Source organism: Nerophis ophidion, linkage group LG21, assembly GCF_033978795.1.
Source record: "Nerophis ophidion isolate RoL-2023_Sa linkage group LG21, RoL_Noph_v1.0, whole genome shotgun sequence".
Classification (NCBI taxonomy): domain Eukaryota; kingdom Metazoa; phylum Chordata; class Actinopteri; order Syngnathiformes; family Syngnathidae; genus Nerophis; species Nerophis ophidion.
This window is the reverse complement of record NC_084631.1, coordinates 28055962-28078093: the sequence shown is the minus strand read 5'-3', so window position 1 is coordinate 28078093 and position 22132 is coordinate 28055962. Positions and strand designations below refer to the sequence as shown.

The following is a 22132-nucleotide window of genomic DNA, read 5'->3' as shown; positions in this document are numbered from 1 at the left end:
AACATACACCCCCTTCCCGTTACCCTCCACCTCAACCCCGCAAACCTAAAAATCCTCATGCTCTTGAGCATGTCCCAAATTCCAAGCTGCTGTTTTGAGGCATGTTGAAAATAAAATAATACACTTTGTGACTTCAATAAGAAGTATGGCAGTACCATGATGGCATTTTTTTTCCATAACTTGAGTTGATTTATTTTGGAAATCCTTGTTACATTGTTTAATGCATCCAGCGAGGCATCACAACAAAATTGGGCATAATGTGTTAATTCCACGACTGTATATATCGGTATCGGTTGATATCGGAATCAGTAAATAAGAGTTGGACAATATCGAAATATTGGCAAAAAAGCCATTATCAGACATCTCTAATACTGGTCGGTGCTTATATAGTTTATAAAATATGGTGTATGTATTTCATTTAGTATTCTGTATGTAGAAACTATAATTATTAAAAAAAAAAAAAATTTGTGGTCATATTTAAAAAATATATATTTTGAGCAACTCAGCTGTGGTTGTTTGCCCTTTCGGTGTGTCTATGGTAGTGCACTGAATCACACTGGGAGGAGTTTCTAATATTTTGACCTCCATATTTATTCAAAGTAAAACCACAATTTATGACCACATCCAACGGTGTCAGTGTTATTTTGTCCATTCGGCTCTTTAGATTGTGTAGGGGTACCTAATGTTGTGTCCACGTTTTTGCTGGCCACCTCTATCGCTGTGAAAAAATCTGAGAAGAGAGTCGATGGCATTTTTAAACAAAAATGCTGCCGTGATCGCCGACGGCTTTTTGCATGAGTCAAAGAGCGGCTTTGTTTCTCGCCGAGTAGGGAACTGACACATGTCGCAGACGGGCGCTCACCCTCTTGACGTAGCTCTGAATCACCTCCGGGTCGGCCGCCTGGTGCCCGGCCGCGCACACGTCTGTCTCCAGTCGATGTCTCCACCATCTCCTCTCCTGGCTTTTCTCCCAACTACAAACGTAGAGAAGGACGGACGTCATTAGAAAACGCAAGTACTTTTTGAATGAAGTCATGCTGTTTTCGCTTTCCTTTTCGCGCTCATCTGGCGCCGTCATTACCTGCTTCCTCCACCCGGCCTTTATAGCCCGTCTGCTCACTCAAGCAGCAGATCCATCGTGTCCATTTTGCCAGAAAGTGCTTGATTTTTCCATTTGAGGGGGTGCGAGCATTCGCCGCCATCACAATATATTTATTAGAGTGTGAATTTCAGCTCCCGCTGCAAGACGTGATGATAAAAAAGGCTATTGAGATATGCCTCTTCATATTTGGAATGGGGTCAAGGAAGAGGCCGAGGTAATATCACTCGCTCCCAGGCGCCGCTGACATTCCCGGCTAGATTTGAAACAGTTGATCTGTCACTTTTTTTTCTCTCCGCTTTCATTTTTTTTGATGAAAGGGCCCGGCGGTGATTTGGAGATAAAAGACAGAGGGGGACAAAAAAAAAAAAGGGGTTGATGGCCACCATTGAAAAAAAGAAGGATGAAAGGATGGTTTCACTCCTTCACTGCCCCTCCGGTAACGGCTGATGATGCAATCAGCTGTCTCCACGGTGACAGGTGCCAGGAAGTAGCTGGACCACTGGGCAGGGAGGCTGCATTAGTGGCCAAACACCTGGGGGGCTCGCACAGAGAGCATTTCTTTTTGCATTCAATTACAAGAACAGTGCTCAATATTAAACTTGTTTTTTGTAAATACACACCAAGTGCCTACAATATTGGACACAATACACTAGAGATGCGCGGATAGGCAATTATATCATTCGCAACCGCATCACCAAAGTCGTCATCCACCCGCTGTCCGCCCGAACCAACATTTTATCAGAACCGTACCCGCCCGCTGAAATACATCACAGGTCGGCCGCCTTTACCACTCACAGAGTTATTTAAACCTGTTTCACAGACTAATGAAGACAATTGGAACCGCTAACATTCTCGCGACTATCCAATAGCATTCATCCTGATGACAAGAATATGGGCGTGCTGACAAGCCATTGCCTTAGAGACCTTCAACAAAATGTACGAACCAATTGTTAGTCCGGCAACATGTGTGCAGCCTCCGCAATCACACGTGCAAGACTGAAAGGCATACCGGGTGATACAGAGTACACTGATGGTTGTGATATAAACAACTTTAACACTTACTAATATGCGCCACGCTGTGAAGCCACACCAAACAAGATTGACAAACACATTTCAGGAGAACATCCTCACAGTAACACAACATAAACGCAACACAACAAATACCCAAAATCTTTTGTATCCGTGAGACACCCTGAATATATTTTACACCCCCGCGCCACCAACCCCGCCCACCTTACCGACGCACGGGGCGAGGGGGCGGGATTTGCTGCTAGTGGGGTGTATAAAATAGTCCGGAATTGTCACAGATACAAAGGATTCTGGGTATTTGTTGTGTTGCGTTTATGTTGTGTTACTGTGAGGATGTTCTCCCGAAATCTGTTTGTCGTTCTTAATGGGTGTGGCTTCACAGCGTGTCGCATATTACTAAGAGTGTTAAAATTGTTTATATCACAACCATTAGTGTACTCTGTGTCACCCAGTATGCCTTGCAGTCGTGTGTGTGTTGCCGCGGAAGCCACACACACAACATGATGCTGGACTGACAAGCAGATCGTACATGCTGTACAAGGCGACAAAGCCAATGGCTTCATAGCACGCCCTAATATTTATTTGGGTGACTGCCGGCAGTCATTCAAGAGAGTAATAGCGTCTCCTATTGTCTTCTTCGCTTTATGACACGGGTCTTAAATGGCTTTTTGAATGGCAAAGGATACCGATCCCAGAACCATGGATATCAAATGTTTCCGGATGGTTCAACCGCCACCCACCCGTATCTAATTAAAATCTATTTTTCGTCATGTCAACCGCCCACCGCAAACCGCGCATCTCTACAATACACCAGTGGTTGCAAAAAACACTTTACATCTGGATTTATATTAGTTTTATAATATGAATAGTTTTTATTTTATTTTTTTGCACTTTATTTTCTCTCCTGCCTTCTTTAATACAGCAAAACTATAGATGACATCAACGTGACAGTGACTATTACCCTTTATTACTGTTTTGTACTTTTTGTATCTTTTACATTTTTTTATTTCAACATTTTATGTTCAATTAGTGGCACATCTGACAATGCACAATTCTCCCTTTGTTCCTTGTCATGTTTTATATATTCGCATTTCTGTAAATATGTGCATCATTGAAATCAAGTACATGATATGGCGACTTGTCCAAGGTGTACCCAGCCTTCCGCCCGAATGCAGCTGAGATATGCTCCAGCGACCCAGAATGGGACAAGCGGTAGAAAATGGATTGATGGATGAAATAAAGTACAAAGAAAAAAAGACTTTTAATTATTATCATTATTTTTCAATTAATAACAATAATAATAATAATACTAGTATAAGTTATTATAAGCGCACTTGGAAGCATTTGGAACAGTGCTGAGACATGAACGGTGAAATTACAGTTTCATGTCTTTCGAAGTGCACAGATGGCGGCCACCCTTGGAACAGCTCCCACATTGCCAAAAATGTTGTGTAGCTGAGACATGACGTAGACCGGGGTCTCAGACACGCGGCCCGCGAGACTTTATTTTGAGGCTTTCACCTTTAATGTTAGTGAGGCTCGCAAGTTTTATATGACTTGCGCTTGACAGCGTTGTGTTTTTTGGTCCAAAATGGCTCTTTCAAGGTTGTGGGTTGCCTACACCTGTGTTTGTGGAAGAGCGCCAAATGAGTGAAAGCAACAGAGAAGTTGCCATGGAGACGAGGCTTTTCTTACGTGCCTGGCTGCAGTCACACCGCGACACCTGTCCGTCAGTAATAACAGTCCTCGTTAACCTAGACCAATTCAAACCGTTATTTGTTTTTGTTTAATCTGCATTTCCTCAACAGGTTTAACACTACAAATACTGTATTTCTATGTGACGCCGAATAACACTCCGGGAGCCGTCACTTTTTTTGCGCTCACTATCCCGGTACTTTCCCGGCTGTTATCCGCCGACCGCCGTGTTGCTGTAGGGAGGAAAAGCAAAACGACACACATTGCGGAAATAACATTCTCCGTGCGTCGGCTATATACAAATATATTCCACAACCCCAAACATGTCTTTTTCAGAGCCTGCAGTGAAGAAAGGGGTTAGTGATGTGCAAATTGTGACGTCTCGGTGGCATTGTGGCGACGAGTTGTTCTCTCGTGGGTGCAGCGAAGATGGTAAGTAAGGTAAGAATAAGAATTTATTTATATTATAAAACAAACTAAGAACAAAAACACTTGCACAAAGGCACTAACCAAAAACCAACAGAACTAGCTTGGGAGCTAGAAAGAACAAAGGGCGCTAGCGTGGAAGCTAGGGACATAAACAAACAAAATAGCATAGAAGCTAACAAGTATACAAAAATAGATTTACCACAATGTTGGAAGAGCGGCGTCAGCTGTTGCGTGTAGCAAGCAAGAGTCCAAGAAAGAATGTCAAACAAAGGCGGTCATAAATAGGGAGATAACTAATCAAGGGCAGGTGCGCGTGATCAAAGGAGAGACAGGTGACACTAAATGGGTAACTATGACAACGAAACAAAACCAGGAAGTGCCAAAAAGAACTGAGGAAGACAAATACTAGACAGAATGTGATAACAGAACCAAAACCAGAATATGCCATGATCCAAGATGTGGATCATGACACAAAGATAATTCCAGTAAAAGTGGGAGATGCAATATTTCTTTGTTTAGTGTCTTATTTGCACAGAGAAAGTTGCGGTGCGCAAGGGATACAATTTGGAACATCATTGTACAACTAGACATGCTGAGAAGTATGCAACATTTTTTTAAAGAAATATTTTCTAGCGGCCCAGCCTCACCCAGACTCTGCATCCAGTGGTCCCCAGGTACATTTAGTTTGAGACACCTGACGTATACCATAGGGCCAGCGCCCATTATTGGGCCGGGAGCTACCCCTAAGAGGGCCACCAAAAAAAGAAGTATTTCTCAGCTGTGGTCAGCAGTGGTACTTAGTTGTAATACACGATTCCACCACTTGTGGCAGTAATTACATTATCAAGACAAATTATTTTGGAGCTAAAGTCAAAGAGAAGTTTCTTTAGCACAAACATTAGAACTAACGTGGCGACTCTGTATTGTCCATCCATCCATCTTCTTCCGCTTATCCGAGGTCGGGTCGCGGGGGCAGCAGCCTAAGCAGGGAAGCCCAGACTTCCCTCTCCTCAGCCACATCGTCTAGGTCTTTCCGGGGGATCCCGAGGCGTTCCCAGGCCAGCCGGGAGACATAGTCTTCCCAAAGTGTCCTGGGTCTTACCGGTTGGACGTGCCCTAAACACCTCCCTCGGTAGGCGTTCAGTTGGCATCCTGACCAGATGCCCGAACCACCTTATCTGGCTCTATATTGTCATTAATGTAATTGTATTGACAGTTTATTTATGAATATTTTTGGTGAATTAACTATGTGTCCCTTTATGCAGTACATTTAATGAGTCATTATTTTTCTAATCAGCCTGACCTAAGCCTTAGAACTGTGTGTTAACTACTTAATAATATTTGTGATTAACAAATCATTTTATATAATTTGACAAGGTTGTAGGTTAGATATAATTGTTGAATACAACTAAAACCAAGGGTAATATCACTAATTCAGTGTTATGATTCAGTATGTGATCGTCTTATAATGTCGATCACAAACGCAGATCCCCTCTGGCTGACACTGTATTCATTTTTTGTCCCTTGACTGACAAGCAGCGAGCAGATAAGTATGTGTCAACATTCACAGTGTGGAGCCGCTGCCGTAAACTAATAATAATCACTTCCATTATGGTAGATAAACTGCATTTCTTCGTATCTTAGGTATTACTATCATGTATTATTATCACTGGAAGACGAGGATGAACATGTTACACGTTGAGAGCAAGCCAGGAACAGGCATGCGAATAGCAAAGCGAGTTTGAAACAACACCAAGAAATAAGCGTTTGGTAATGTTTAAGAAGTGCAGCTGAACGTGTATTATGACAGAAAGTAAGCAGCCATTGACAGGAAAAAAACAAAATAAGAGTCGAGCGAGAGTGTGAGATTGATCCAGTATATGATCGATACTGGAGTGATTTGATCGATATTTTCTCAAAATCATGTTTTTGCTAATGTTTACAAACTCAGGAAATAACTCCCTGGGCACAGAGGACTTTGAAAGCAAAATGTAGCAGATAGTATTTTTTACTTTTGTACTAAGGACTTTGTTTTTATCAAACAGTTGTATGTAATAAAAGACAAAAAGGAACTTGTTGACATATTGTGTTGATATTGTTCATTATATTATTTTGAGTATCCATCCATTTTCTACCGCTTATTCCCTTTTGGGGTTGCGGGGGGCGCTAGCGCCTATCTTAGCTACAATCGGGCGGAAGGCGGGGTACACCCTGTACAAGTCGCCATCTCATCGCAGGGCCAACACAGATAGACAGACAACATTCACACTCACATTCACACACTAGGGCCAATTTAGTGTTGCCAATCAACCTATCCCCAGCTGCATGTCTTTGGAGGTGGGAGGAAGCCGGAGTACCCGGAGGGAACCCACGCATTCACGGGGAGAACATGCAAACTCCACACAGAAAGATTCCGAGCCTGGATTTGAACCCAGGATTACAGGACCTTCGTATTGTGAGGCAGACGCACTAACCCCTCTGCCACCGTGAAGCCCTTATTTTGAGTATATTGTTTCAATATTCAACTGGATTCGTATTCAATGTGGATGTTTTAACCAAGCTTAGAAAACGTTGAAATGGTTCAAAACAACAATACAGAGAGCATAATTAGAGTCAAATTAAGATTGGTCCTGAGTATAATGCATTGCTTTTCGACACAACTGTTGTGGCCAATTAAAACACAAATATATTTTTATGATACACAGACCAGGTACAGTGTATTAATTCCTCAGGTTTAGTAAAAAGTGAAAGAATTGGGGCAGGCAGCTGCAGTCAGGCATAATTTGACATGAAAAGATGAAGGTGAGCTCCAGACTTAATAAAGTCTCTCCTTGTCTAACGTCACTCTCTATTATGGAAGCCTGCACAATTGTCTCCTAATAGCCCAAATGATTCCGTGAGGTGGTCCATCACTTGACTTGTAGTTGCAGTGTCAATGTTTACATCCTTTTTTTTGGGAAACAAATGGAAATATTGTGCTTTGAAGATGGCACTGACAAGCATCTATTATGATGATTCATGTTGTGTTATATTTAAACTCTCTTGTGAAAACAACTGTATGGTAACGTTTTAGTTCTCATTTGTAGGGCAGGGAATGTTCAACTCCAACATTTCACGGGAAATACCTCATTTATAGTGCATGGGTTCTTAGATAAACTTTTCCACTGCAGAAGGGCCCGGGCATACTCAATTATTAACACTGAATTAGTCATCTGACTCATGATTTTAATCTTATTCAATAATTATATCTAACCTACTGACCTTTTAACAGGATACATTTTGTATGAGTGTGTTAATCACAAATATTATTATCAAGGCTTTGGTCAGCATGATTATAAATGTAAATAATGATCAAATGTACTGTAAAAGAAAATAATTATAAATACTGATTAAAAATACATTTTTATATAATTACACAGTGCTAAAATAAATATATTTTAACTAAATTATTAATAATTTATGTTTCTTAAAGGGGAACATTATCACCAGACCTATGTAAGCGTCAATATATACCTTGATGGTGCAGAAAAAAGACCATATATTTTTTTAACCGTTTTCCGAACTCTAAATGGGTGAATTTTGGCGAATTAAACGCCTTTCTGTTTATCGCTCTTTTTGCGATGACGTCAGAACGTGACGTCTCCGAGGTAATACAGCCGCCATTTTCATTTTCAACACATTACAAACACCGGGTCTCAGCTCTGTTATTTTCCTTTTTTTCGACTATTTTTTGGAACTTTGGAGACATCATGCCTCGTCAGTGTGTTGTCGGAGGGTGTAACAACACTAACAAGGAGGGATTCAAGTTGCACCACTGGCCCGAAGATGCAAAAGTGTCTGCCGCCAGACCCCCATTGAATGTGCCAGAGTGCCTCCACATTTTACCGGCGATGACAAACATGGCACAGAGATGTATGTATAACCTGCAGATGCATTTGCAACGATAAATTCAACGAAATCACAAAGGTGAGTTTTGTTGATGTTGACTTATGTGCTAATCAGACATATTTGGTTGCGGCGTGACTGCCAGCTAATCGATGCTAACATGCTACGCCAATCGACGCTAACATGCTATTTACCGGCGGTGCTAAAGCAGACATGGCACAGAGATGTATGGATAGCCTGCAGACGCATTTGCAACTATAAAGTCAACAAATTCACAAAGGTGAGTTTTGTTGATGTTGACTGCCAGCTAATCGATGCTATCATGCTACGCTAATCGATGCTAACATGCTATTTACCGGCGGTGCTAAAGCAGACATGGCACAGAGATGTATGGATAACCTGCAGATGCATTTGGAACTATATTACGTTTCCTTCCACCCACATTTAATGCGAAAAAAACACTTACCAATCGAAGGATTTAAGTTGCTCCAGTGTCACGAGATGCGAAAGTCCTGATCGTTTGGTCCGCACATTTTACCGGCGATGCTAACGCAGCTATTCGGCCATGCTATGGCTATGAATAGCGTCAATAGCTATTCGCTCAATAGCTTCAGTTTTGTTCTTCAATACTTTCATACTCCAACCATCCGTTTCAATACATGCGTAATCTGTTGAATCGCTTATCCGAGTCTGAATCCAAGCTAATGTCGCTATATCTTGCTGTGGTATTCGCCGTTGTTTGTTTACATTGGCAGCACTGTATGACGTCACAGGGAAATGGATAGTCGCATCGCAAATAGCGAAAATCAAGCACTTTAAAGCTTTTTTTGGGGGGATATTCGGGGACAGGTAAAATTTCGAAAAAAAATTCAAAAAAAATTTCAAAAAATACAACAAGCCACTGGGAACTGATTTTTATTGTTTTTAACCCTTTTGAAATTGTGATTATGTTCCCCTTTAAATAAACAGTCAATAAAATGTAAGTACAAATGAAAATGTATCTTCGCCACTGTAGTCATAAGGTTTACGCTAAAGAATCTTCTATGACCTTAGCTCCAGACTTCTTCTGTTTGTTTAATATTGTCGTTACTGCCACAAAAGGCCATGCAAATTACACCTGTCATTTGCATGGCCACGGAGTGTATAGTGTTTTTGTGGTTAAGGAGAGCATTTCAGTCACCACATTTTGTATTTTCATTTGTAAAGTGGTACCATCATGTTTTAAGACGGCCACAATCATTCCAGTGCCTAAAAAACCCACAATCTATTCCCTCAATGATTATCGCCTCGTGGCACTAACCCCCATCATAATGAAGTGCTTCGAGAGACTGGTAAAGGAATATATTGTCTCCAGACTTCCCCCCACATTCGACCCATACCAGTTCGCCACAAAGGACGCCATCTCCTCTGCACTCCACCTGAGCTTAGAACATCTGGAAGGAAAGGACACAAACGTGCGAATGTTGATCCTGGACTTCAGCTCAGCATTCAACACCATCATCCCGCAGCATTTGGTGAGCAAACTGGTCCTCCTTGGATTCAGTACCCCCCTTGCAACTGGCTGCTTGACTTCCTCACAGACAGACCCCGGTCTGTGAGAGTGGGCGACAACACCTCCAGTGCCATCTCCCTGAGTACCGGGTCCCCCCAGGGCTGTGTCCGGAGTCCGCTGCTGTTCACGTTGATGAGTCATGACTGCTGCGCCAAGTGCGCTACTAATCACATTGTGAAGTATGCAGACGACACAACAATAGTGGGCCTCATCTGTGACGACGACGACATGGACTTCAGGAAGGAGGTGAAACATCTGGTTGACTAATGCAGAACCAACAACCTGGTCCTGAACGTCGAGAAGACCAAGGAGATCATCGTAGACTTCAGGAAGCACCAGTCCAGCCACGCTCCACTCTTCATCAACGGCACAGCGGTGGAGATGGTAAGCAGCTCCAAGTTCCCTACAGACCAGAGCTCTTGTAAAAAGAGCTCAGCAGCGCATGCACTTTTTGCATCAAATGAAAAGAGCACAGCTCTTTCCCCCCATTCTCACCACATTCTACAGAGGCACTATAGAGAGCCTACTGACCAACTGCATCTTTGTCTGGACTGGAGCCTGCAGTGCCTCGGACTGGAAGTCTCTGCAGAGAGTGGTGAGGACAGCGGAAAAATTCATTAGGACTCCTCTTCCTCCTCGCCACGAAATCGCAAAAAGCAGCTGCCTGACCAGGGCTGAGAAAATCTGCAGAGACTCAACCTATACTCAGCAAGGGCTGTTTTCACTGCTGGACTCTAGAAAGAGGTTCCGCACCCTCCGTAGCAGAACCTCCAGGTTCTGTAACAGCTTCTTCCCTCAGGCCGTAGGACTCTTGAACGCATCATAATTATGCCTTCAATTCCCCCCCAAAAATGGATTAACTCGCTGGAATATAAAGACAATATAATACACATCCATAAAGGTGGATGCATATGCAAAAGTGCAATATATTTATCTGCACAGTAATCTCTTTATTTATATCTGCACCTTATTGCTTTTTTTAATCCTGCACTACCATAAGCTAATGCAATGAAATTTTGTTCTTATCTGTACTGTAAAGTTCAAATTTGAATGACAATAAAAAGGAAGTCAAAGTCCAAGTCTAAAATACAGCAGTATTTTAACAATCTAGAGTGGTGTCTTTATTTTTCAACGAAAAAGCATTTTTGTGAATTGAAATTTTAAAAAAATCGGTTGCACTAGGACTGTGAAATGTTTGCATTTGGAAAGATAAGGGTTTTGATGGGAAAAAAAATTGCATTTTCATGACAATTATAGTGTTTTTATGGCCATGTATAGTGCCTTTTCATGGCTAACTGCACATCAGCATATTCATAGCAAAAGCTTATCGTTTTCATGTTAAAACATATATTTTTTTGTATACAAAAAATATTGTTTTCATGATAAAAGAGCATTTCCATGACAAAATTCCATTTTATTAAAAAGTAAAACGTACCAATGATTGCCACACACACACTAGGTGTGGTGAAATTAACCTCTGTATTTGACTCACCACCCTCACTCCCTGGGAGGTGAGGGGAGCAGTGAGCAGCAGTGGTGGCCACGCCCGTATTACGGCTAATTACAGCATTTCAATACAAAGTTTAATGTTTTCATGGTCAAATATAGCGTTTACAAACAAGCATCTAGCCACGTTTTAAAGGCTCCAGTGTGGGTATATTTGTAAACTTGACACAGTATTTTATTGGCAAAAGAGGAGTATTGTCATGACAATATTTCACATTGTAATATAGCAAAGTATATTATTTTCACGCTAATTTAGCTCATAGGACTAGATAATACAATCCCTCAGATTAATCAGCACTTAGTGTTGAGTGGGGGTGTGGGGGTTAGGGCCAAAAGCTTCACTGAGGTCTTCAGGTGGACGTAGCAACGAAAACTCTGCACCCGACTTCAACTGGTAGCACTCTGGCACGCCAGCCGCGCTGCTCTGCCTCGGCTGCTGTGTCCGCATACCTCAGTTGTTTGCGCTCATATGCTTGACCAACTGCAGCTTCCCATGGTACAGTTAGTTCAACAATGAACACAATCTTCTGGGAGGTTGACCACAAGACCAGGTCCGGCCTAAAGCTAGTTGTAATGATTTCAGCCGGGTAAATGAGTTTCTGGTCCAAGTCAACCTGCATTTTCCAGTGCCAGGCAGAGTCCAGAAGGGTTGCCTCCACTCTTGCAGATGGTTTTGGTGGTAGTTGTCCTGCTCTTACAAACTGAGTGGTGATTGAGTGACTAGGGATTGGGGGAGAGAGGGCTTTGTTGTTATTTCTCCTTTCCTCCAGGGTGATCGCCAGTTGTGTTAAGACCTGGTTGTGCCTCCAGGTGTAGCGGCCTTGAGACAAACTGATTTTGCAGCCAGTGAGGATGTGACTGAGTGTTGCAGGGATTTGGCAGAGTGCACAAGAAGGATCTTCTCCAAACCATTGGTTTAAGTTCTTGGGTGTTGGAAGAACATTGTAGGTGGCTCTGATGATGAAGCTGATTTGGCTCCCTTCCGTTTCCCAAAGATCCTTCCATGTGAGCTTACGATGCTCCAGGTTTTCCCAGCTAGTTCACTGTCCCTGTTTGGACTGTGTCACTGCCATTGCACATCTGTCTGCCTCCTCTTGTTGTCGAACCTGATCTACCCCCAGCTTTCTCCTCTGGGCTGATGTTGCCTTGTGCCATGTGGGTCGACTAGCCCCAAGTCCAAACCCACCTCTTCCGTGCTGCACTTGTCCTACTGTGTCTCCATGCCTGAGAGCAGATTTGGCTTGTTTCACAGCCTCAGATGGTATCCATTTCCTCCTGGTTGCCAGTCTGGGAGCAACCGCTCGGATCACCTCATCTTGAGACTCAGTCATTGTCATGCTCAGCCTCACCTTGGTGCACTTAAACTTCTCCGTGAGGCTTGAGATGGGCAGTTCCAGGGCACCATGACCGTATAGGCCGATGTTACTGAGGCACCGTGGAAGGCCAAGCCACTTCTTGATGTATGCACCAACTGTTCTCTCCAGCTTCTTGACTTTGGACATGGGGATCTCGTAGACTGTTAGTGGCCATAGCAAACGGGGAAGTAATCCAAACTGTAGGCACCACAGTTTCAACTTGCCAGGAAGTAAAATATATCTGTATATAAAAAATATAGTTTTCATGATAAAAGGGCATTTTCATGACAAAATTCCATGTTATGGCTAACTACAGCATTTTCAAAAGAAAGTGTAGCGTTTTCATGGTCAAATATAGCGTTTTTAAATAAGCATTTAGCCGTGTTTTTAAGGCTCCAATGTGGGTATATTTGTAAACTTGTATTTTCATGGAAAAAGAGGAGCACTGTTATGACAATAATTCACGTTACAGTATAGCAAAGTATATTGTTTTCATGCTAAAATATATTTTTATATGACAAATATAGTGTTTTCATTGTGAAAAATAAGTATTTTCATTATATTTCACGTTATAGTATAGCAAAAGTATATTATTTTCATCCTAAAATATATGTTTTTATGACAAATAGTGTTTTCATTGTTAAAGAGGAGCATTGTCATGACAATATTTCTCGTCATAGTATAGCAAAGTATATTGTTTTCATGCTAGAATATATTTTTATACGACAAATATAGTGTTTTCATTGTAAAAGAGGAGCATTGTCATGACAATATTTCACGTTTTAGTATACCAAAGTATATTGTTTTCATGCTAAAATATATTCTTATATGACGAATAAGAGTTTTCATGATAAAAGAGCATTTTCATGACAAAATTCCATGTTATGGCCACCTACAGCATTTTCAAAAGAAAGTGTAGCATTTTCATGGTCAAATATAGCGTTTTTAAATAAGCATTTAGCCGTGTTTTAAAGGCTCCAATGTGGGTATATTTGTAAACTTGTATTTTCATGGAAAAAGAGGAGCACTGTCATGACAATATTTCACGTTACAGTATAGCAAAGTATATTGTTTTCATGCTAAAATATATTCTTATATGACAAATAAGAGTTTTCATGATAAAAGAGCATTTTCATGACAAAGTTCCATGTTTTTATGGCTAACTACAGCATTTTCAAAACAAAGAGTAGTGTTTTCATGTTCAAATATAGCGTTTTTAAACAAGCATGTAGCCGTGTTTTAGAGGCTCCAATGTGTCTATATTTGTAAACTTGACACAGTATTTTATTTGCAAAAGAGAAGCAATGTCATGACAATATTTAACGTTATAGTACAGCATGCTAAAATATATTTTTATATGACAAATATAGTGTTTTCAGTGTAATGAAAAAACAAGTTGCCTCTATATTAAAGCTATCATATATATCTGATTTATGACACCAAAAAAAGTATGCGCGTAAACAGATCTGATCAAAATAGTATCAATTTCACAAATTACATTTTTAGAGATAATGAGCAACCAATATGTGAAGTTTCCTACAAGGGCAAACAACTCTCTGGACCAAGTATACTGCAACGTAAGGGGAGCCTACAAGGCTGTACCCAGACCACACTTTGGACTATCTGATCACATCTCAGCTTTTCTATATCCAGCGTACAGACAGCGCCTCAAGCAAGAGCCCCCCCCCCCAGTGAGAAAAACTGTACAAGTGTGGAATGAAGACATTGAACTAGTGCTTCAGAACTGCTTTGGGAGTACAGACTGGGACATGTTCAAAACTGCTGCTCAGAGGGATAATGGTACTGTGGACATTGAGGAATATGCTGGCTACATCAGCACGTGTGGAAAACATTGTTCCCACAAAACAATACAAGATATACCCACACCAAAAACCTTGGATTAGTTGTGATGTTCGGTCCAAGCTACATGCCCGCTCCACTGCATTTGTCTCTGGCAACGCTGAGGACTACAAGAAGGCCAGATATGACCTGTGTAAATCCATCAGCGAGGCCAAGGGACAATACAGACAAAAGCTGGAGGGATTCTACTCCACCACAGATTCCGGTGCATGTGGCAAGGCTTGCAACACATCACAAACTACAAGCAGGAGAGTAGGGGGGTCACAAACAGCCAACGATCACTGTCAGATGAGCTGAATGAGTTCTACGCCCGCTTCGAGGTCCTCAACAACAAACAACAGAGAGAAATTCTGACCACGGAGTGCACGCAGGACCCACCACTCCCTGTGACAACAGCAGAGGTACATACAGTTCTGAGGAGAACAAACCCACAGAAGGCAGCCGGCCCAGACAACATCCCTGGCCAGGCCCTCAGGGTGTGTTCATCAGAGCTGGCTGACGTACTTGCTGATATATACTGTACAACTTGTCACTAGCACAAGCTGTTGTGCCCACCTGCTTCAAGACGACCACCATCGTGCCCCTGCCAAAGAAAAGTACTGTGACCTGTCTTAATGCCTATCGCCCAGTTGCATTCACCTCAATTGTGATGAAGTGCTTCGAGAAGATAGTCATGTCACACATCAAGAAGACCATCCCAGACACACTGGACCCTCTGCAGTTTGCCTACTGGCAGAACCGGTCCACTGAGGATGCAGTCAACACCGTCATCCACACCCCCCTCACCCACTTAAAGGGCAAGGACACCTATGCCAGGCTATTAATCATCGACTACAGCTCTGCTTTTAACATGGTCATCCCACAAAAACTCACTGCTAAACTCCTCACTGTTAGTCTGACACCAACTCTCTGTGACTGGGTCCTGAACTTTCTCACAAAACGCCCCCAGTCAGTCAGAATCGGCAACCCGACATCAGGCACAAAGGTTCTAAGCATAGGGACCCCCCCAAGGCTGCGTGCTGAGCCCCCGACTGTACACCCTCTTCACACATGACTGTGTGGCCTCCCAAAACAACACCAGTATCATCAAGTTTGCAGATGATACTACGGTCGTCGGACTGATCACCGGTGGAGCTGAGGCAGCGTACAGAATGGAGGTAGCGGAACTGGTGGCCTCGTGTCAGGATAATAATCTCTCCTTGAACACAGACAAGACCAAGGAGATGATTATTGACCCCACGGAGAAGGAGTGCACAGTACACACCTTTGTACATAGGGGGGACAAAGGTGGACAGGGTGAAAACCTTTAAATTCCTCTGGACCCACATCAGCGAGGACCTCACCTGGGATCACAACACCCAAAAAACAATAAAGAAAGCCCAGCAGCAACTGTACTTCCTAAGAAGGCTGAGAAAATTTGGTATGCCACCCAAAATTCTCAGCAACTTCTATAGAAGTACAGTTGAGAGCGTCCTTACCAGCTCAATCACGGTCTGGTATGGAAACTGCACTGCTAAGGACAGGAAGGCACTCCACCGAGTGATTAAAACTGCTCAGTACATATCAGGAGCAGCCTTCCCCTTACTACAGGACATGTACTCTAGGAGAGCACACAACATCATAAAGGACAGTACACACCCCCAGCACAGTCTCTTCAGCCTCCTACCATCAGGCAGATGATACAGGAGCCTGAAATCTAGGACTACAAGACTGACAAACAGTTTCTACCCACAGGCCATCAGGCTTTTGAATGCTAAATTGTGAATGCTAGCTCCCCCGCCCCCCATTTTTACTTTGTCTTTTTGAACAAAGGACAGGTACCTTGACCACCCCTGAACTGTGAACCATCACTGTAGACACTTTTCACCTTGGATCACTAAAGACACTTTAACTGCTGCTGTGACCCAAGGTCACCTCCATATCTATACTGTTGACTGTCAGTCAGAATGTGCAATGATGTTATGTTACTTACTGTGCCTTGTATATACATTTTTATTTTTTATTTTCAGGTAAGTATCGTTTGACTTGTTGAAGGGTGAACTAGCAAAGTAAGATTTTTATTGTACGGCAAACTGTTTAACTGTGCAAATGACAATAAACAATCTTGAATCTTGAAAGCCAGTCACGTGATCCGTGACGTAGAGGAGGAACCACAGATCCCTTCACCGCCAACAACAATGCTAATCAAGTGAAGTGAATTATATTTATATAGCGCTTTTCTCTAGTGACTCAAAGCGCTTTTACATAGTGAAAACCCAATATCTAAGTTACATTTAAACCAGTGTGGGTGGCACTGGGAGCAGGTGGGTAAAGTGTCTTGCCCAAGGACACAACGGTAGTGACTAGGATGGTGGAAGCGGGGATCAAACCTAGGAACCCTCAAGTTGCTAGCACGGCCATTCTACCAACCGAGCTATACCGCCCCAATCAAGAACACTTTGTGAGAGCCAACAACGATTACTTTATGACAATATAAACTCGAGAACCTTATATTATTGATCCCAAACACAAGGAAAAAAGCAATATGTTTTAGAAGCTGAGTGCTAAACGGATGCAGTTTTATTGTAACACTTTAGCATTAGCAGCATTGCTAGATGCTGAACATATAAACTAACCATAATAAAACAAACATTTACAGTAATATTTCCACTCTCGCTGGGATGTCGATCAACAGGAAGCTCATATAATTCTGTTTAGATGAAGAATTAGTCGCAATTCTCAAAAAGGGTTACAAAAGTTGCTGCAACTCGCACATTTTTGTGTATATTTCACCTTCTGGGGGCATGTGAAAGTGGAGAAGCTAGCCAGTCCATGACCACATTTGTCATGGACTATAATTGATGCATGAATTATAATCTAGAATTTACTTTCAGCAAGTTTGAAACCAAGCAGAAGCAGCTGCTGGCTTAGTGTGTCAACAATAGTTGCGTAAGCTAGCATTAGCTCACTACTATCAATGCGCTAGATATTTATTCACGATTTAGAACGCATAAACAAATAAAAGTGTTCTTTTCTTACATAAAGATTGTGAATGATAAACAGCATATCTCTTTTGTTTGCATATTTCCAGTAAGACTGCTCTAATAATATGGTCAGAGGTCAGAAGCGTTACTACAGTCATGTAGAATCTACGGAAATTGCCGAAGGTATTCGGAGCAGAACATTCAAAATGGCCGACTGAATTTGTCGAATTTTGTGAATACAATGAATAACAATTAACTTGTTTTTCCACTCTACTGATACTAGATAACAATGATTGATTGATTGAAACTTGTATTAGTAGATTGCACAGTACAGTACATATTCCGTACAATTGACCACTAAATGGTAACACCCGAATAAGTTTTTCAACTTGTTAAAGTCGGGGTTCACGTTAATCAATTCATGGTACAAATATATACTATCATCACACAAGTTAATTACCAGAGTATATACATTGAATTATTTACATCATTTACAATCCGGGGGGTGGGATGTGGAGGGGGTTGGGGCGGCGGGGTTAGGTTTGGTTGATATCATCATTTCAGTCATCAACGATTATGTCATCTGAGAAATGGACATTGAAACAGTGTAGGTCTGACTTGGTAAGATATGTACAGTCATTTACGTTATGGAAGTAGTTTGACATGTACTTCGGTATCAGGGAGGTGTAGCGGATTTTATAGACTAGGCTCAGTGCAAGTTGTTTTACTCTGTCCTACACCCTGAGCCAGCCCACTTTGGAGAAGTGGGTAAGAGTGAGGTGTGATTTGGGGTGGCGGTCTAGACGTAACCTGACTTGCTTGTCTGGGATGTTTGGAGTCTCGATTTGAGGGTTTTGGAGATGCTGGGGTACCAGGAGGTGCATGCGTAATCGAAAAAGGGTTTAATGAGAGTTCCCGCTAGAATCTTCATGGTGCTTTTGTTGACCAGAAAGGAGTTTCTGTAGAGAAATCTTGTTCGTTGGTTGATCTTTTTGATTACCTTGGTAGCCATTTTATCACAGGAAAGATTAGCCTCTAGAATGTAACTTAGGTAGGTGATCTCATCTTTCCTGGTGATAGCAATGTCACTCACTTTAATAGTGAAGTCATTGACTTTCTTGAGGTTGATTTGGGACCCAAATAGGATGAATTCCGTTTTACCTAAGTGTATGGATAGCTTATTGTCAGCGAGCCAGGTACAAATTCAGAGTTCGGTACTGAGGATTTTTTTCCACCTGTGACTTGTCCTTGCCAGATACCAGCAGGGCCGAGTCATCCGCAAACGAACAATTCACAGTCGCATGCTGATGACATATTGTTTACGTAAATTAGGAACAGTAAAGGCCCTAATATACTGCCTTGGGGGACTCCACAGCTCTACCACCTGTTTCCGCCTAATAACATTTCACATTATTATGGCGGCCGACAATATTTTCATGGCAAATTTATGGCAAATTTAGTGTTTCACGGTAAAATATAACAGTGTGCTTTCATGGTTGAATAATGCATCTTCACAGCCATCTGAAATGTTTTCCTGGTCAAATAGAGCAAGTTGAGCCGAGCTCGGATACATGTTTACATTGTACAGGCGTCATTTGCAGATGCAAACTACAGATTGAACAGAACCTAATGCTTCACCCCTTTAATTGTGAATGTGTATTATAGCTCGGTTGGTAGAACGGCCGTGCCAGCAACTTGAGGGTTCCAGGTTCGATCCCCGCTTCCGCCGTCCTAGTCACTGCCGTTGTGTACTTGGGCGAAACACTTTACCCACCTGCTCCCGGTGCCACCCACACTGGTTTAAATGTAACTTAGAAATTGGGTTTCACTATGTAAAGCGCTTTGAGTCACTAGAGAAAAGGGATGTATGAATATAATTCACTTCACTAATTTACTTTACAATTATGCAGCGCTAAAATAAATACATTCAAATAATAATAATTTATGTTTCTTAAATAAACAGACAATAAAATGTAAGTACGAATGAAAACACATCCCCGCCACTTTAGTCAGAATTTTTGCGCTTAAGAAACCTCTATGACTTCTTATGTTTGTTTGATATTGTCGTTACTGCCACAAGAGGCGGAAAAGTGTAGTGCAACTGTCATTTGCATGGCCACGTACATTTTGTACTTTCATTGGAAAAATACAGCATTTTCATGACATTATTGTATTGTGAATGTGTATTACCTTGGCGTTTCACGGACAAGCACGGCCCGGTGGAGCTGCCGCTGGATGCGGGCATGATGGGGGCCACAGGGATGCACGAATGGATGGACGGCCACCAGCACGAAGCCCTGTGCGTAGAGCTCCCTCACCTGGACGGGTAGTTCTCGGACTGAAGAGAGGCACAGCACCGATGACACCGGAACCTCTGAGGGAGCGACAAACGCGTGTTAACACACGAGGAGACAAAAAAGAGCATAGTAGAGGGGAAAAAAAGTGGTTGAGACACGTGAAAATGGATCACGACAAAGAGTAAAGAGCCTGTTCGAGGATGATAGTTCACACGGAGAAATGATACACGGCATCTTTCAGCTAAATCTGGAAGTAATTACACTCCATGTTGGCTTTGACGGAGGAAAAAACAGAGGTGCTCAAGTGTGTCAACACTTTAATGCGTCCGGACATGCTCCAATAACTACTCTCTATCCTACACACGCACATACACAAACACACACACATCAAAAGGCTGTAAAGACAACGCTATCAGCGCGGGGTATTAGCAGGAATCGTTAGCAGAGAAGCCACACACAATGAAGAGACCCCCCCCCCCACCACCACCACCACCACACCCCCCCCCCCCCCCCCCCCCCACACACACACACACACACACACACACACACACACTCCTTGTCACTTCAGTAAGGATGCTTAGCGGAGCTTATCGTACGGGAGCAAAGCGTTTCTGCAAATCCACCGGGGGGATGTTTGTGAGAAACACCCTGTCGGGGTGGGCGCATTGTCCCCAAGCTCGCTGGTGTTTAAGGGGCTTTTGGGGAGGGGGGGAGGAACACGTGCGTCCATGCTTGGATGCTGAGTGAAGCCAGGTGTGTACAAGAGAGAGGAGGATGGAGAATAAAGGGAGAGGGGTGTGTGTGTGTGTGCACGTGTCTGAATGTCTGTCACCCTTCCTATTCAGTCGCATTTGCATTGGTCTGGAGAAGAGAAAATAACCTGCATAAATTAAAAAGCTCAAACACAGACACGAAATGTGCAAGCTACCACATTTTAAATTAATTCTTCATCATCTGCTGTGCACTTGCACACCAGTAAGGCTGGACGGCCCACACAGTCTATAGGGTGAACAGGTCCACACAATACAGGCTGTCAATCAAGCGTGCTGCTACTCTACATAAACAGAAATAGGCATCACAGACAGATTAAATATTGGATTTTCATGGCTATATACCATGAAAAACAGGCACTGTTCCATGTGATTTGTAATTATTAAGGTTTTAAGGTAAAATGTGTTTTCATGGCAACACGTTTTAACGTTCAAATATTTTGATTTCACAGTAAAATAGAGCAGTTTTCTGGCAAATACGGCGTTTTCACGTCTGAATGTCTTTTTGGCAAATAAATGTGACTTTCAGACCAAAATAGAACCTTTTTCAGGCAATTATTGTGTTTTCATGGTCAATTTACAGCATTGTGAAAATAAAGTGTAATGTTTTCAGGGCAAAATAGAGCATCTTTTTGGCACGTGGTGTTTTCATGGCCGAATACAGCAATTTCACAGCAAAGTGTAATGTTTTCATGGTAAAATAGGGCATTTTTCATGACAACAAGGCGTGTTTTCATGGTGAAATACAACATTTTCACAGCAAAGTGAAATGTTTTCATGTTAAATTAGGGCATTTTGATGACTGCATTTTGTGTTTAATGGTAATTAAACATTGCTATGACCACAATTGGTGTGTTCATGGTAAAAAAAAGTTTGAGGGTTTTTGGCAAATATATGTATTGAGTGTTTTATAGTAAAATATAGCATCTATTTAAGCAAATGGTGATTCCATGGCTATAAACATCATTTTCATCACAAAGTGTAATTTTTTTATGGTAAAATAGAGCATTTTCATGACCATAATTTTTGTTTTAATGGCAAAATAGAGCATATTTGGGGCAAATCGTGATTTCATAGCAAAATACATTTTCACAGCAAATTGTAATGTTTTCATGTTAAAATAGGGCATTTTCATGACCACAATTTGTGTTTATTGTAATAAAACATTCCTGGTCGGGGGTGGGACGGAGGCGTGGTTGGGGACGTAGTTAGGGGCAAGAGGGGAGGAGTATTTACAGCTGCAATTCACCAACTCGAGTATTTCATATACATTTCATATATATATATATATATATATACATATATATATATATATATATGTATGAAATACTTGACTTTCAGTGAATTCTAGCTATATATATTCATTTTATTATGTATATAAATAAAATAAATAGTTGAATTTCAGACGGCACCTATCAAATACACAGTAATAAAAACACAGTTCTACTAACTGTACTGTGCTTGCTGGTTACTAAAAAAAAAAAAAAAACTTACCTTTCTCTATTTGAGTAACCTTTGTTCTGCCTTTTGCGTACTGGCGAGCTATCTCCGAATCTGGGAACATATCCTTCACGGATCTGTTGGAGACATCCTCAAAAGAGAACGGGATGTTGCTTCCAGCTATCAGCATAGCCATCTTTGTCTCAGCATAAGTTACACCATCGGGTCTCCATTTTGCAAGGTGGCCCG

At 42.0% G+C, this 22132-nt stretch overlaps 1 protein-coding gene across 2 annotated transcripts in view; it reads right to left on the bottom strand.

Annotated features, from left to right (window-relative positions):
• rftn1a (raftlin, lipid raft linker 1a) overlaps positions 1 to 22132 on the bottom strand; it is a 93602-nt gene that overhangs the window by 33295 nt on the left and 38175 nt on the right. For both annotated transcript variants that reach the window (XM_061882423.1, XM_061882422.1), the window contains exons 3-4: positions 19567 to 19750; positions 863 to 974 (exon numbers count right to left, since the gene is read on the bottom strand). In XM_061882423.1, the coding sequence (XP_061738407.1) occupies positions 863 to 974; positions 19567 to 19750 (296 nt within the window). The remainder of the gene's footprint in view (positions 1 to 862; positions 975 to 19566; positions 19751 to 22132) is intronic.